This window comes from Callithrix jacchus, chromosome 11 (genome assembly GCF_049354715.1).
Source record: "Callithrix jacchus isolate 240 chromosome 11, calJac240_pri, whole genome shotgun sequence".
NCBI classification, from domain to species: domain Eukaryota; kingdom Metazoa; phylum Chordata; class Mammalia; order Primates; family Cebidae; genus Callithrix; species Callithrix jacchus.
The window spans coordinates 67,742,061-67,756,606 of NC_133512.1; the positions used below are offsets into that span (position 1 = coordinate 67,742,061).

Here is a 14,546-nt window from a genome sequence, read left to right on the forward strand (position 1 = left end):
CACATTTGTATAGAAAGAATGATACGTTTGAGTGTAATCTATTGATTTTGCTCATTATAATGATGACGCATGGCCTCAAAGGTAAAGCAAGTATTTAAAGTTGATCAATGCTTTCTTCAGAATGAAAGCTTTCTATTAGCTACATCTGAATTAGTCAGTTTGTGGCGAGGTTGTAAGCTCTTCGAGGACTCTGGTATAAGACAATTCCTCAAGGGTATTTTATAGTTATCTACATTCCTCTACTTACATCAATGCTATTTGTATTCACCTTGTGGCTATAAAATAAATACTGACAGATAGATGTAGCTAAAACAGTGGTTGAAATAAAGGACAGAATTAATGTTTCCTTAGGATTGTATAGTACAAAAATTATGGCTCTAGTCATTTAAACAGATTTTCCTGTTGAAACTTAAAAGCACTGGTATAGGCTGGGCATGGTGGTGCACACCTTTAATCCCAGCACTTCGGGAGGCTGAGACAGGCAGAATGCTTGAGCTCAGGAGTTTAAGACAGCCTTGGCAATATGGTGAAACCCTGCCTCTACAAAAAATACTAAAATCCAGGCATGGTGGGGTACACCTACTTGGGAGGCTGAGGTGGGAGGATTGCTTGAGCCCAGGAGGTCGGGGCTGTAGTGAGCTGAGATTGTGTCACTGCACTCCAGCCAGGATGACATTAAGACCCTGTCTTATAAACAAACTCAAAAACAAAACAAACTATGAAGGTATAACTGGGATAAATTATTGGATGAGCCACAATTTTCATGGAAGGATATGTATGGCACATTTGGCCTTACTGGATATTTAAGAAAATCTTTCCTGTGTCCAGTTAACTTACTCTAGAGAATGTTAACATGACTAATCATGCTAATTACCTGACCATGATACCATACAATTCTTCCAATCAAATGCTTTACTTAAAACCCCAATTTAAATAACTTTCTCTTTAAGCCTTCCTTGTTTTTTCTAGGTAGCAAATGGTAGTCCTTCTTATGAGTGTTCTAAGCAATTTGTAATACATTTCTGGCTTTAATGGTATATACCTTATACTATAGAATATGTATACAGGGTTTGATCTTCTCTACTAAATTTTTAGCAATTTGAGGTAGAAATAATATTTAGTCTCTCTTGTAGTATACAGTAATGGTTGAGATAATGCTCATTATTTTCATAGTGTTTCAAGTGGTGCTGTATTATAAACATGGTGGAAATGAAAATGTTAATTTTGCTTCAAGGTTGGTGGAAGCAAAATGACAGGAACTATTAAAGCTAGCTTTTACTATGGATGACATTTGAGTAATTTTTAAGATAGACATTTGCTTCCTTTATTTCATCTAAGGGGACTGGATACAAAAGATGAGAGTAGCAGTGGACAGTACTTCCTCATCCTTTCTCCTTTGCCCCCAGGGGCAGCCATCAGGACGAACAGTAGTATTAAAACAGACAATATAATTTCCCCTGTTTACAACATTAATTAAAGTTGAGGAATAAGTAGTGGAGTTAGGATAGTTGTCTATAAATACTACAAGTGATATAAGTATCAAGATTTTTGGTTCCAAGTCTGGGCAGATATAAGCTAAGTTAGATGAATATTTATGAAACATGAACTCAGGCTTAGTCTTCCATCAAAACTAAGTTCTGTTAATAAAAACACCAGGGGTTCAGTCTGTGTCCCGTTGCTTGATGCACAGAAAGCCAGTCATTGAGACAAAAAATATTGCCAGGGAAGAAATCTTTTGGGTGCTGCAGCTGAGGAGATGGGAGATAAGCCTCAAATCTGTCTATTCAACAGACTAAAATTAGGGGTTCATATAGCATTAAAGAAATGTAGCTATAAGCTGGAAAAACAGGAATTAGGAAGGCTTATGTCTCATTGTCTGATGTGGTGATTTGGTGAGTTTCAGTTTCTTGACACTGTCTGGGAGGCCTGGTGGTTGGTTTCCTGAGAAAGGAATTTAGAGAAGACAAATACAAGTTTCAAGCTTTAAGACCAGGTGGGTCAATTTCTGTGTTTATTCAAAAACACTGCAGACATTAGTTCTTTGAGGAAATTTGGTCAATTTCACTTTCTTATTCTACGTTTATAGTAATAATAAAAAACAGTCCAGTTTTTACAAAGAGCCTGCATCATTCAAACGAGCATAATGTTTCAATACAAGATTACTTTTATTAGAAAAAGAATTTTAAATATGAAGAAGAGAGAAATAGTATAATGAGTCATGTCATCTATTATTTGCTTTAATTTTTTAAGAGAGACAACATTTTATTTCTAAACATGTCTACATGAAATTCTATTTTTGTTTCTTCTAAATAGCAAGGTATACATGTACAGTTGCTGTATACCTTGTTATGCAGTAGAAGCAATAGATTGTGATGGTTGAGATTATATACTGCAGTGCTAGCTAGAGTCAAATCTTAGCTCTACCATTTCCTCTCGGGTAATATTGGCAAGATCATATAATCTCTCTGCTTTTTACTTACTTGGTCTGTAAAATGGAGATGATAGTAATACCAACCTCAGAGTTACTATAAAGATTAAATCAACACAAAACAGACCATTTCCTGGATCATAGATAGCAGTCCAGAAATGTTATTGAATATAATTCTGAAAAACAGTTACTAATATCATTAATAATTATAACAAATAATCATTACAATAAATTTAAGATTAAATTGAGGTGATCTTAGCATCAAATGGAGTGCATTTGTATATCTGAATGTGTTAATACGGGGGATTAGATTGAGATATTTTTAATTTTACTGTCATGAGTTTAATCTTTGCTTTTGTATGAAAACCTTAATATATGCACAAAGTACAAATGAAAGTTGAATGTTCAAAATACATTTAAAAAATGGAACACAAATGGGGAAGATTGTTTGGATATCATTGTAGGTTTATATTCAATTTTATTTTAAAATTTTAGAGACAGGTCTTACTATGTTGTTCAGACTGGCCTCAAACTTATGGCTCAAGATATCCTCCCACCTTGGCCATCTGAGTAGCTGGGACTACGGGCATTTGCCATCATGTCTGGCTCTGTTTATTCAAATTTTATAGAAAAATTAGATGCCAAAATAAACCAAGGGGGAAAAAAGCTAGCAATGTAACAGTTACCTATGAAAAACCATATTCAAGTTCTCCTTAGGTTTGAAATTTATTTGGATTCCTAGTTTAGGTTTCTAAAGACATTGACCCAAGAAGTCATTAAATTCCCTGAAGATTGGTGAAGCAGATTCCTCAGAAGACTTGAGTTTTGCCAGCAAACTGCACTATTTTCTTAATTCCCAAAGAAAGCAAAAAGAAACCAGATCATTACAAAGCCTTATTAACTTAATTCCAAGATCTATCTGACTAAAATCCAAATGAAATAAGTTCAACCTAGAATTCCCATGTCATTAAATTGAGTTGATTTATTTGCTACATTTTATTTTATTAATCATGTTCAAAACTTGTCCTGTCTGGGACATTTGGCCAGGCGACTGAATTTCCTTGCATATTTATGTTGCTATTTATTTTCCTCTTAGCAGAGTCTTGTCTACATTAAAATTAATTCCACCATAACGTCCTATCCTATCTAAATGTCTTTTTCAATGCCTAATATTTCATGATTATATTTTATTTTATAGCAATAAATAAACCTGGCTCTAGAATGAGCTAGTAGGAATATGTACCAAACAGCAATGAAATCTAATTATTAAAGAAAAAAGAAAAATCTGGATTTCTTGTCTAGCATTTTAAAAAGCCGTCTTATAGTATGTATCCTTTATTTTACACTCAGGTATCAAATGGTGATGAAATTTAATTATTGAAGAAAGAATCAGAGTCTAGGTGCTACTGGTGGCAGCTATCCAGGGCCTTGGCATTTTGAACAAAGAACTGGATAAAATGCACAAAGCAATGAAAGAGAAGTACATATTTATTGAAACAAAAGAATACTCCACAGAGTAGGAAGCAGGCTTGAGCAAATGGATCAAGAGCTTCGACTACAGAATTTTCTGGAGTTCAGATACCTTCTAGAGGTTTCCCATTGCATACTTGGTTTACACTCCATGTAAAGGAAGTAGCTGCCTGCAACCAGTCTGACTGGTTGCAGAAGGTGATCAATTAGAAGCTGAAGTGAAGTTACAAAGTTGCACAGGAATATTTAGCCTGCAATCAGTCTGATTGGCTGCTGGAGGGGACCAATTAGATGCTAAAGTGAAGTTAAAAAGTTACACCCCTATCCAAATGAAGACTAGGCTTGTGGCCAATCTGATTGGTTGTGGGAGGGGACCAATCAGAGGTACTTTCCATTCTTCCTCTGCCATGCAGTCAAAAGGAATTGGAGAGTGTTGCAAAGGAAGTAGCCTCTGAACCTTTTTTCAGTTGGGCATGGAAAGTTGGGTTTTCCTTTTGATTTAATTCTAGAAAGTCAGCATGAATCACCCTTAGGTTCCCTGCCTATAGACCCTATTCTCCTGCCGCATGGGTTTCTTTTCTAACATTATAAAAATTATCTTATAGTTTGCAGTCTTTATTTCGATTTTTGATGTTGGCCAATATGGAATCCTTGAATATGATGGCATAAAGATTGAATATTAATTGCTTTGTATTCATAATTGCATTGGATCTTTTTGCTTCTAAAATAAATGGTTTAAATATTTTTGATGTGATATCTTTGCATTGGGTAATAAAGCATATATTATATATACTTATATATATACTGATTATGTAATATATACTTACATATGCTTATTCTATACTAGGTGGTAGCATTTAAAACATACTATCTCATAAAGAATAAGTATGTGTAATATATACTAGCTATTACTGTAACTCTATGTATCCTTTACAGCTCACAAGAACCCTTTGTGGTATATATTTTATTTTTCAGGTAAAACAAGTAAAACTTAATGAGCTCGAGTTACTTGTCCAGTGCCATGCACTTTGTATTTGTCAGAGTAGGGAAGTGAATGCAGTGCAGTCTGTATGGTCCAGAGCTGGAAAACTGTCACTGTGCTGCCTGGGCAGTGGGCACCTGGAGGAAGAAGAGGGCTTGTGAAGGAACTGTTGTAAATTGAGACTTAAGGGTCAAATTTTGGAGACAGTTTTGATTTAAAATATTATTACATCTACCCATTATTTCTGTCTGTATTTGATTTTGATGTATTTGGCTTATATTTGATCCAACCAACGTTATCATTGACAGGTTAAGGTTACAGTGTTCTTGCAGTAGGCAAAATAAAATGTGTGTGATGTAAAAGCTTGTTAAACTTTGAGTCTTAGGTTTCTGCTGATCTGATCCACTATTCCCAGTGATGTTTACCATGAATATCTTAAAATTAATGTGTACATCGCTGTATGGAATGTACCCACCTCAGGAATCACTCTGGGGGGGAGAAAGTATAAAACCAAGGAAAAGGTAGATTAGATTCAGTGTCTTCTAAGAATTTTGCCTTATGTTTTTGGAGCTGCTTTCGAAAATGTGTCAAGCCTGTCCTGATTTATTTTTAATGCTTTACACACTTGGGCACATGCTCCTTTTGCAATTAGTTTAAACATTGGTTCTCAGTCATTCTGGATTACTGGCATTTATGGTCGGATCCTGGAGTCCTACAGTCTGAGCTGTTAAATTACATCTTAGTTGTATAACTTTAGCCTGTCTTTGCCTCAGCTATCAAGAGAATATAATTGATGTTAGTACCTTTCAAGGTGGTGATGGTTGTTTTAAACCTCATTTGCCCTGGCAGTATTTTGAAAAGTATATTTATGTGTCATAATATAAAAAGATTGTTTTAAGTTCTTAGAAGTAGAATGGCTTTATTTAAAACATTTCCTTTTATAATATAATGCATGGTACTACATGGTTTCCATGGGGAGTGCTAGGTTGAACTTTCAGACTCTGTAAAAATCACATCGTGCCTTTTACAACTCTTTAGGAGAAGATAAATTTCACTGTCTTCCCAAAATATGTTACATATTTAGATATAATCATAGATATGGATATACTTTTGTAGCACTGTATTACGTCCCTTTTTGATGCTGGATATTTAAAAACTTTATACTACATGTGGAATTTAAATCAGCCCCCAACTCTTTTCCATTATACTCACCTTTATTGTATTGCTAATGGCTCCCCTTACTCCCCACTAGGTCCTGTGATAAGCAATTCAGGGGCATTCATGCAAACTAAATTTATTCATCATGCAAACTAAAATTACATCATTTTTATTTCAAGGATGTCCTTAGGTTCTGTATTTTTTATCTTTTGAATGCTTTCATTATAATCCTCATCAGCAACTTTAATACATTTTATTTGAAGAATATCATTTTTGTCTTTTAAATTTAATAAACAAGTTATTGCAGGGATCAGTATCACCTTTTAACTTAATTTAGTTTAAATTTATCTTTGACTGTCATTTGGAAAATTTATATATTTTTGTTTTAATATTCCCTACAGTGTTTTTTAACTTTCTTTTTGTTAACTGCACAATTTCCACTGCTTCGTGGCCCCTCTTGTTCCCAAATCTGTTTCTCAGTGTGTTTCTTTTCACTTTTATACATTGTAATTATTAGCAGAATACATGAAGACCTTACAGTGAATCTCATCTTTAAAAACTAGAATTATTTCTTCAATTTTCTTTTCACCACTGATGTTATAAATTTACATTTCATGTTAATTTTAAAACTTTCTTATCTGGGTATATTAAATAAATTGCTTCTGAAGAATCAACGCTACAGTTTTTCCACAGAGTAAACCTAAGGAGCTACATTTGTGTTACCTGAAAAATTGGAGGAATCTTCTGAATTCCTAAAATAGTTTCTTCTTCATCAAATATATTACCTAAGCTCATATTCTTTTGCTAATACATAATTTCAAAATTATATTTTTTGTTATGATTCAGTAAAGCAAAAATACAAATATTATATGTAAGTCCTTAGTCGATATTCAGTGTCATCCAACTCATTTTCTTTCTAAATCTATTAATCTACCAAGCACTTGTCTAAGCATTAGCATTCTCCTCAAGGAGAAAATAGGAGCTTAAACCAATGAAATCAGAAGTCTGTTATGTTCTTACTGTCTCCATACTATATTCATTGTTTAATATTCAACCTGGCCTTCCCACTCAACTTAGAACAATTCTGACCAGATCAAAGTTCCACACCTCTTTCTATTCATTATTTAATTGCTCGTGGTCACCTGCAGTTCCATTGAGTCTTCATTTCTCATTGATCCAAGAGATTAAACAAAAAAATGAAGCATTTCAAGCTTGGTGTGGTGGCTCACACCTGTAATTTCAGCAACTCAGGAGGCTGAGGAAGAGGATTACCTGAGCAGGAGTTTGAGAACAGCCTGGACAATATAGTAAGACACTGCCTCTAAACAACAGAAAAAAAAAAAAAAAAAAAAAAACCTAGCTGGGTATGATGAAATGGACCTGTAGTCCTGTGGCTCTGGAGGCTGAGGAAGGAGAATAGCAACTCAAGAGTGCAATGAGCCATGATTGTGCCACTGTACTCCAGGCTAGGGAAGAGAGCAAGATCCTGATTCGAAACAAAAAAGTAAAAACCAAAATCACAAGGCTTTTCCTCTGTATGAGTCAGAACTGGTAACCATCTTTAATTACCTGAGCAGCACAGGATGCTTAAATTCCAATGCTGAACTAATGGTCACAGAGTAATCCAGTACTATATATTAAAAAATAATGTTTAAAGTGATGCTTAAACATGACTTTTAATCCATAGTATTGATCCCAATATCCCAGCAAGCCAGAATATTCAGACTTGGTGCCTGTTTGAAAGTCTATTTTAAATATAACCCACCTTATCTTCGGTAATGCTTTATACTGAACTATAATGCCATGCCTTAGGGCATATTACATATCCAAAATTGATATTGAGAATAATAATTGAGACTTTAAAAAATTCTAAAATCAGTAATAGCTAAGTTATAAAAGTTGCAGGCTCTAACCTAGATACCAACTGTAAAATAACTATAAAAACCCAGGATCTAGTTAGAGATGGAAATTTGAAAATATACATATACATACATACATACATATTGGAGAATTGCACGAAAGGCTTGTTTCATCATACAGGAACGTATGCACGGTCTCACTCTGTCACCCAGGCTAGAGTGGAGTAGTGTGATCACAGTTTATTGCAACTTCTAACTCCTGGCCTGGAGCCCCTCTTGCCTCACCCTCCTGAATAGCTGGAAGTACAGGAGCATGCCACCATGCCACACTCATATTTAAATTTTTTGTAGCAAAGAGGGCCTCACTATGTTGTCCAGGATGTTTTTGAACTCCTGGCCTCAAGTGATTGTACAGCCTAAGCCTCCCAAAGTGGTAGAATTACAGGCATGAGCCACGGGGCCTGGCCAAGACTGTTGATTTAACACCTTTACTAGTGAGAAAGAAATACAAATTGTGATACTTCCATAGAGAATGTTAGTGAACCATTTTATTCTATATCAACTAATTCTTTACAGGTTTGTGGCACACAAAAATAATACAGAACAGGGGACATAAATATAACCATAGTATGACTGTAAGCAGTGTTTATCAGTTTGCAAATCAGAATTGTGCAAAATAGTTGTTACTTTCTATTCATTTTACGTAAAATGTATAGATTTTAATTTTTGAATATTTTGCTAAAAATTGGATTGTTTTAGGTTAACAACATGAAAAAGTGAACAAAATGTTAAAGATCGGTGTTTTTTAATAAATATTTATTCTAAGGTTGAGATAAATATGTTAAATTTGCAAGAGCTTTTTGTACCTGTCAGTTATCATTGTGACTTTCCAAATTAAATTTGCTAATATGCACTGGTTGTAAAATTGAATGACCTCCTCATCCAACATTAGCTTGTATCTCTGTCTCTGAGTGATCTAATCTATTATTTAATAAATGAAATTATATTGAGAAGAATAGTCTGAGAATTATGCATTTCATGTGTCAGTTATATTTTACCAAATGCATTTGAATATATTTTAGAATCCACTTGTTTATTTTCTCTGTACACATTTGTATATATAGTGGTCTGTAGATTTCAGAAGATATATTTGGGAAAAATTTTAGAATGGATTTTTTTCTTCTATGTAATCTGAAAAACTGGAATTCTTCATTTCAGAGGGAGAATTTATTTGACATAGTTAATTACTACATTAGACATTCTGTGTTAAGTAGTTTTTCTTATAAAAGTCAGTTCCTTTATGTCTAATGTATACTGTATTTCAATTAAATCTATATGGCCATAATATATAAAGATAATTAAAGACATGGAGTAGGATGGTGTGAGGAACAGTAGTTTCCAGTAGCTTAAAGATGATAAATGAGTGGAATTTAGAAATTCTAATTTTTATCCAATTATTTTAATTTATGTAAACTACAAAAGAAGAACTATGGAAATAGCACTATTTTTCTTTTTAAAAACGTGTTTAGCAATTATACCTTAAAAAGGAGTCTTGATACATGATTATACAAGTTGAGAAGTACATTATTATTTTAAAGTTATTTGTAAAAGACATATCATTATTTAAAAGAGCACTGGCCTCCATAGGATGTATTTAAAACTGCTAATTTTTAAGTCTAAGAGGATTCAGAAGAAACAAGTAATTTTTATGTTAGGAAGACAAGCATGTAATACCTCATAATAATAGAAAAGACTTAAACCTTAATAGTTTTATTCTGATCACAAGTGTAATACATTCTCATTGTATTATTGGAAAAACCAGAAAGTACAAATTATTTCTTAAAACTGCAAAGCCAGGAATAATAATGTAACACTTGCTATGTGTACATCTGTTCACTTCTCCCTCTATCTCTGTTTCCTCCCAAAACAAATAGGTTATTTCCCTTTTAATTTTTGCTTAACTTGTAAATTTTTAACTTCATATCATTTTAAAACAAATACAGTTAAGAAAGAGTTAAAATACATTTTGATTGAACAAAAAAATTTTTAACACAGATATCAAAAAATGTTATAAATGCATTTTGGATAAATGAATGAAATTCTTAGTTTATGACCGGGGAAGGCAACAAGATAATTCAGCATCACAAGTATAGTTCCAATAGGTATAAAATTAATCTTTGACTTTAAACTCCTGAGGGGTTTTCTTGAATCATTATTGATTGGATCTTAGTTCCTACCTAAAGAGACAAATTGGTTGAAGTTAGGATTTAATTTTTAGAGTTAGAATCGATCTCTTCTTTCTTATACTTTCTTTTTTAAAACAAAAATTGATATACCTGGAAAACATAAAAAGGCAAGGGTATGGCATGTAAAATAATCCTTCACTGACATTGTTTCTGTCACATGTACCATTATTTGTCAAACGAAGAATCATCTTCAGCTGCCCAATATAAATTTCATTATATAAATTGTGAAATTTAATTCAAGTGGATAATAATAGTTAGCTTATATTTAAAGGCACTTATCCTGTTCCTTTATTATTTTATTTATTTGTTTGTTTGCTTGTTTATTAATTTGTTTGAGATGTGGTCTCACTTTGTTGCTCAGGCTAGAGTGTGGTAATAGGATCACAGCTCTCTGCAGAGTTAACCTCCCAGGTGCAAGCCATCTTTGTATCTAAAGCCTCCTGTGACTACAGGCCTGCACTGCCATGTCCAGCAAATTTTCTGTTATTTTTTTGTAGAGACAAGGGTTTGCCATGTTGCCTAGGTGGGTCTAGAACTCCTGGGCTCAAGTGATCTGCCCACTTCTTCCTCCCAAACTGCTGGGATTATAAGCGTGAGGCACAGAACCTGGCCTATCCAATTCTTTAAGTTTGCATCTTAATCAATTATGTGTGGAAGTCTGGTCTCCCCAAGTCCCCAAAGATGATCCTGAATGACTCCAACATTGAGGAAATCAGGAGAACAGTTAGTTATAATGTGAATAATATAATAAAGATATACTGGGAATGCTAATGCCTGAATGGAAATTCATGTATGCAATGCTATTAAGATACTATATTTTTAACAATTCTTGTAGGTTTACTTTTTGAAGAATATGCATTTGGCAAGTGAAGTGCATATGAAAATATGTTATAAAAAATGCTATATTCTGTTCATTCTCTTTTTCTATATAGCCTGAGAAAAATGACAGTGAGCCAGGCAGCCAGAGGATAAAACCTGTCTTCATTGAAGACGCTAATTTTGGACGACAAATATCGTATCAGCATGCAGCAGTCCATATTCCCACTGACATCTACGAGGGCTGTAAGTAAAATGTTAACATCTGTTGGAATACCATGCTCTTGCCTCGCTTACGTTTCTCATGTTTGGGGAGAAAAAAGAGCAAATGTGGCATTGTTTTGTTTGTCATATAAGAGTCTGTGGTAAACTCTGATTTATGTGAAAGAATCAATCTGATTGTCATGAACAGTTTATGTCAATATAGCCTCACTGAATGAGTATTTGTAGGATAGCCTGCATCCATGGAGTGATCCTTCTAACCTGTTGTTTAGTAAATAATTCTGCTTTCCCTGTTGACATCCATAACTTACAAAGTATATAGACATATTCTTCAAAAGCCAAAACTGTGTGGCTCTATTATACATACTCATGCAAAAATATTCTTGCATAAACTGGTAAAGGGAAAAAGTTGTATGTTTTAGGTTATTTCTAGTTCTTAGGACTTCTCATGCCTGTCAGACTCTCTCTCTTTTTACCTCCTGCTCTGTGAATGTTTCTCTGCCTTACCCTAGGATATAGGTAAAGGGTACCTTCCTCTCAATGTATTGTGGGCTTCCAGCAAAAAGATGTGTTGAGGTTAAAGGAAGAGACCTCAAAAACTAGAAAACCAGTGACTGGAAATCTTGGTTGAGAAGGCTTCCCTGTGAGGAAGGGATAGGAAAAAAAAGCGTTTAGGAAACTGAAGGAAGCTTGTGCAGGTGTTGTATTTTAGAGACACCCTCTGCATTCATCAGAGCAGAACCTGAGAATTCTAACTAGGAATTTTCCAAAGGAAAGTTCTGTCATCTCTGAGAATGAACTGTGAGTGGAAGCAGGGTATTGGTTCAGTCATATTCATGGTCTTCCATATTATTTGTTCTTTAACTCATTCCTCCAGCCCATCCTGCACCTCGTTCCCTGCCTTCTCACATCGTAAAAAATAAGGGGAAAGAACTGCTTGAGATTGTAAAGAACATGTTTCTTATATTCCTCTTAACTGAGAGGCAGTAGAGTATATTCAGATTATCCAGATTGCCTGGATTCTGGAACCAGACTACCTGAGTTCAAATTTAAATTTTAGCAGTATTATTTCCCTGGGCATATCCTTCAACTTCCTGAATAGGCATTTTCTCATCTGTAAAATGAAGATAAGATTAGTATCCTGAAAGGTCCTTTGAGGATAAAGTAAGTTTAATGTATTTAAGTTCTTGTAATAGTGCCAGGCTCATAGTAAGTGCTGAATAAGTGTTTGCTGTTGTTATTATTTACAGTTAAAGTTTATTTAGACTCACAAGATTAAGTAAAGGGTCTCACATTGTGTAAATGTTTCAATTTTTTGATTCACTTTGAGAGTTTTTAAAAAATTTTTGATGCATGTATGATTCTTATAACAAATTTTATCTTTGATCAAATTATTTTGGTTCTCCTTTTAGTGTCTTAAAAGTACATGCTGTTTTCATCCTATCAGTTCTTTGATGATTTTAAAGAATTCTGTTATACATAATTATAGTATAATTATGTATAATAGAAACAACGTTGTGTGTGGTGTGTGTGTGTGTATGTGTGTGTGTGTGTATGTGTGTGTGTGCAGACAGTTTCTTTTTACATGAGCCTTAAACATAATTTAACTTCTTTACAATCCAACTCAGACTATTAATTCCAAGCCCCTTTTAGAAACATTTGGGATTCAGATTCATATATTAATATTTTCTTTGGCTATTGTGTTATTTTTTCAATAGTTAGTTTTGATATTTGTAATTGTATTATTATAACTATTCAGACAGTGCTAAGCTATATGGTTATGTTTCTCGATTTTTGACTAATTTATCTTCCACCTTATTTAGTTTCAAGTCTTTTATCACCTGTTGTTTGTTTGATATGTCAACAAAATAACAATCTCCTTTGATATCTTTCTATTAAATTCCCATTGGAAGAAAATGGAATGGGTGTAGAAGTTTTGAGTCAAAATATTTTTTGGCAATACTCTGCTTTTCAACTCTTTATTTCAAAGCACTGCTTTTCAACCTGCATTACGGTATTGAAGAAACTTGAAGCCAACTTGAATGTTGTTAATTTCATTAGAAATCTTTTATAATTTTGTTTTATTAATGTCTGAGAGGCTTTTTATTTATAAATTTAGTAATTTATAAATGTCCACAAGATATTTTAAGTCAGTGATTTTCTAATAACTTTACTATACGAACTTTTTTTTTTTTTGAGATGGAGTTTCACTCTTGTCACCCAGGATGGAGTGCAATGGCGTGATCTCGGCTCACTGCAACCTCTGCCTCCTGGGTTCAAGCAAGTCTCCTGCCTCAGCCTCCCCAGTAGCTGGGACTACAGGCACGCACCACCATGCCCAGCTAATTTTTGTATTTTTAGTAGGGACGAGGTTTCACCATGTTGACCAGGATGGTCTCCATCTGTTGACCTCGTGATCCGCCCGCCTCGGCCTCCCAAAGTGCTGAGGATATAGGCATGAGCCACCGCACATGGCCAACTATATGAACATTTTGTTTACAGTATGTATTTACATGGAAGACTGATGTGTAAAAGATATTAAAGCAATAACCACTGTGCCTGAAATAAATGTGGTGTGGTAAGAACACTAGCTGCTTTCTCTTTACTTTCTTTAAGAGAATGTCCTTGATCTAGTAGTGGTAGTCAAGACAGATTGTCTGAACAAGTTTATAGATTATTGTTTGATTATTTGTGAGCCAGAATTGTCCATAGGTGGCAGTAAGATACTCATTTTGCATGAGAATCTTCATTCTCTTATTCTTTTGTTTCCTTTACTTAGTCAAAATCACATAACTAAAACATCCATCTATGATATGCTAGAACAAATATGAAATCTGACTCACAAATTTAAATATACATTAATTTTTTTTAAAAATCACATAAGCATACATATATCTTAGTATGCTACAGTTTTGAATTTGTATAATGTTTTTCTTTCCAATTTAAAATAAACTTTTTAAATAGCTACAGATAATTTTAATAATCTCAGAGAATACAGCTTATTTCGAGAATCAATAAAATATTTAATATGTTTTCAGAAACCACAGGCATTCTTTGGGATATGTCATAATTAAAAAAAAATAAAAGAAGCTCTATCTTTGGATTATTTAATCTTGTTCATCTTAATATTGGCATCTTCCTCTTTGCTGAAATCTCATCGGTACCATGCTAACCTTGCCTGGCCTGTACTCCTTTAAAATTATATCCAGTGTTATAAGCTGCATGAATAAATGACAGGAATAAAATCAGAAATGTCCACAAGATCAGGAAAATTTAATAATTACCAGTATTCTTCATGTGCAATATGGGAACATATCCGATTTAGAGGATTGTTCTAGGCTTCTGAGTTTAATGAATATGAAAGT

At 33.8% G+C, this 14,546-nt stretch overlaps 1 protein-coding gene across 26 annotated transcripts in view; it reads left to right on the forward strand.

The window, feature by feature from the left end:
* The window catches only part of CACNA2D1 (calcium voltage-gated channel auxiliary subunit alpha2delta 1), a 500,040-nt gene that overhangs the window by 313,864 nt on the left and 171,630 nt on the right, over nucleotides 1-14,546 (forward strand). For all 26 annotated transcript variants that reach the window (XM_035253974.3, XM_035253976.3, XM_078342985.1 and 23 more), the window contains exon 6: nucleotides 11,076-11,205. In XM_035253974.3, the coding sequence (XP_035109865.1) occupies nucleotides 11,076-11,205 (130 nt within the window). The remainder of the gene's footprint in view (nucleotides 1-11,075; nucleotides 11,206-14,546) is intronic.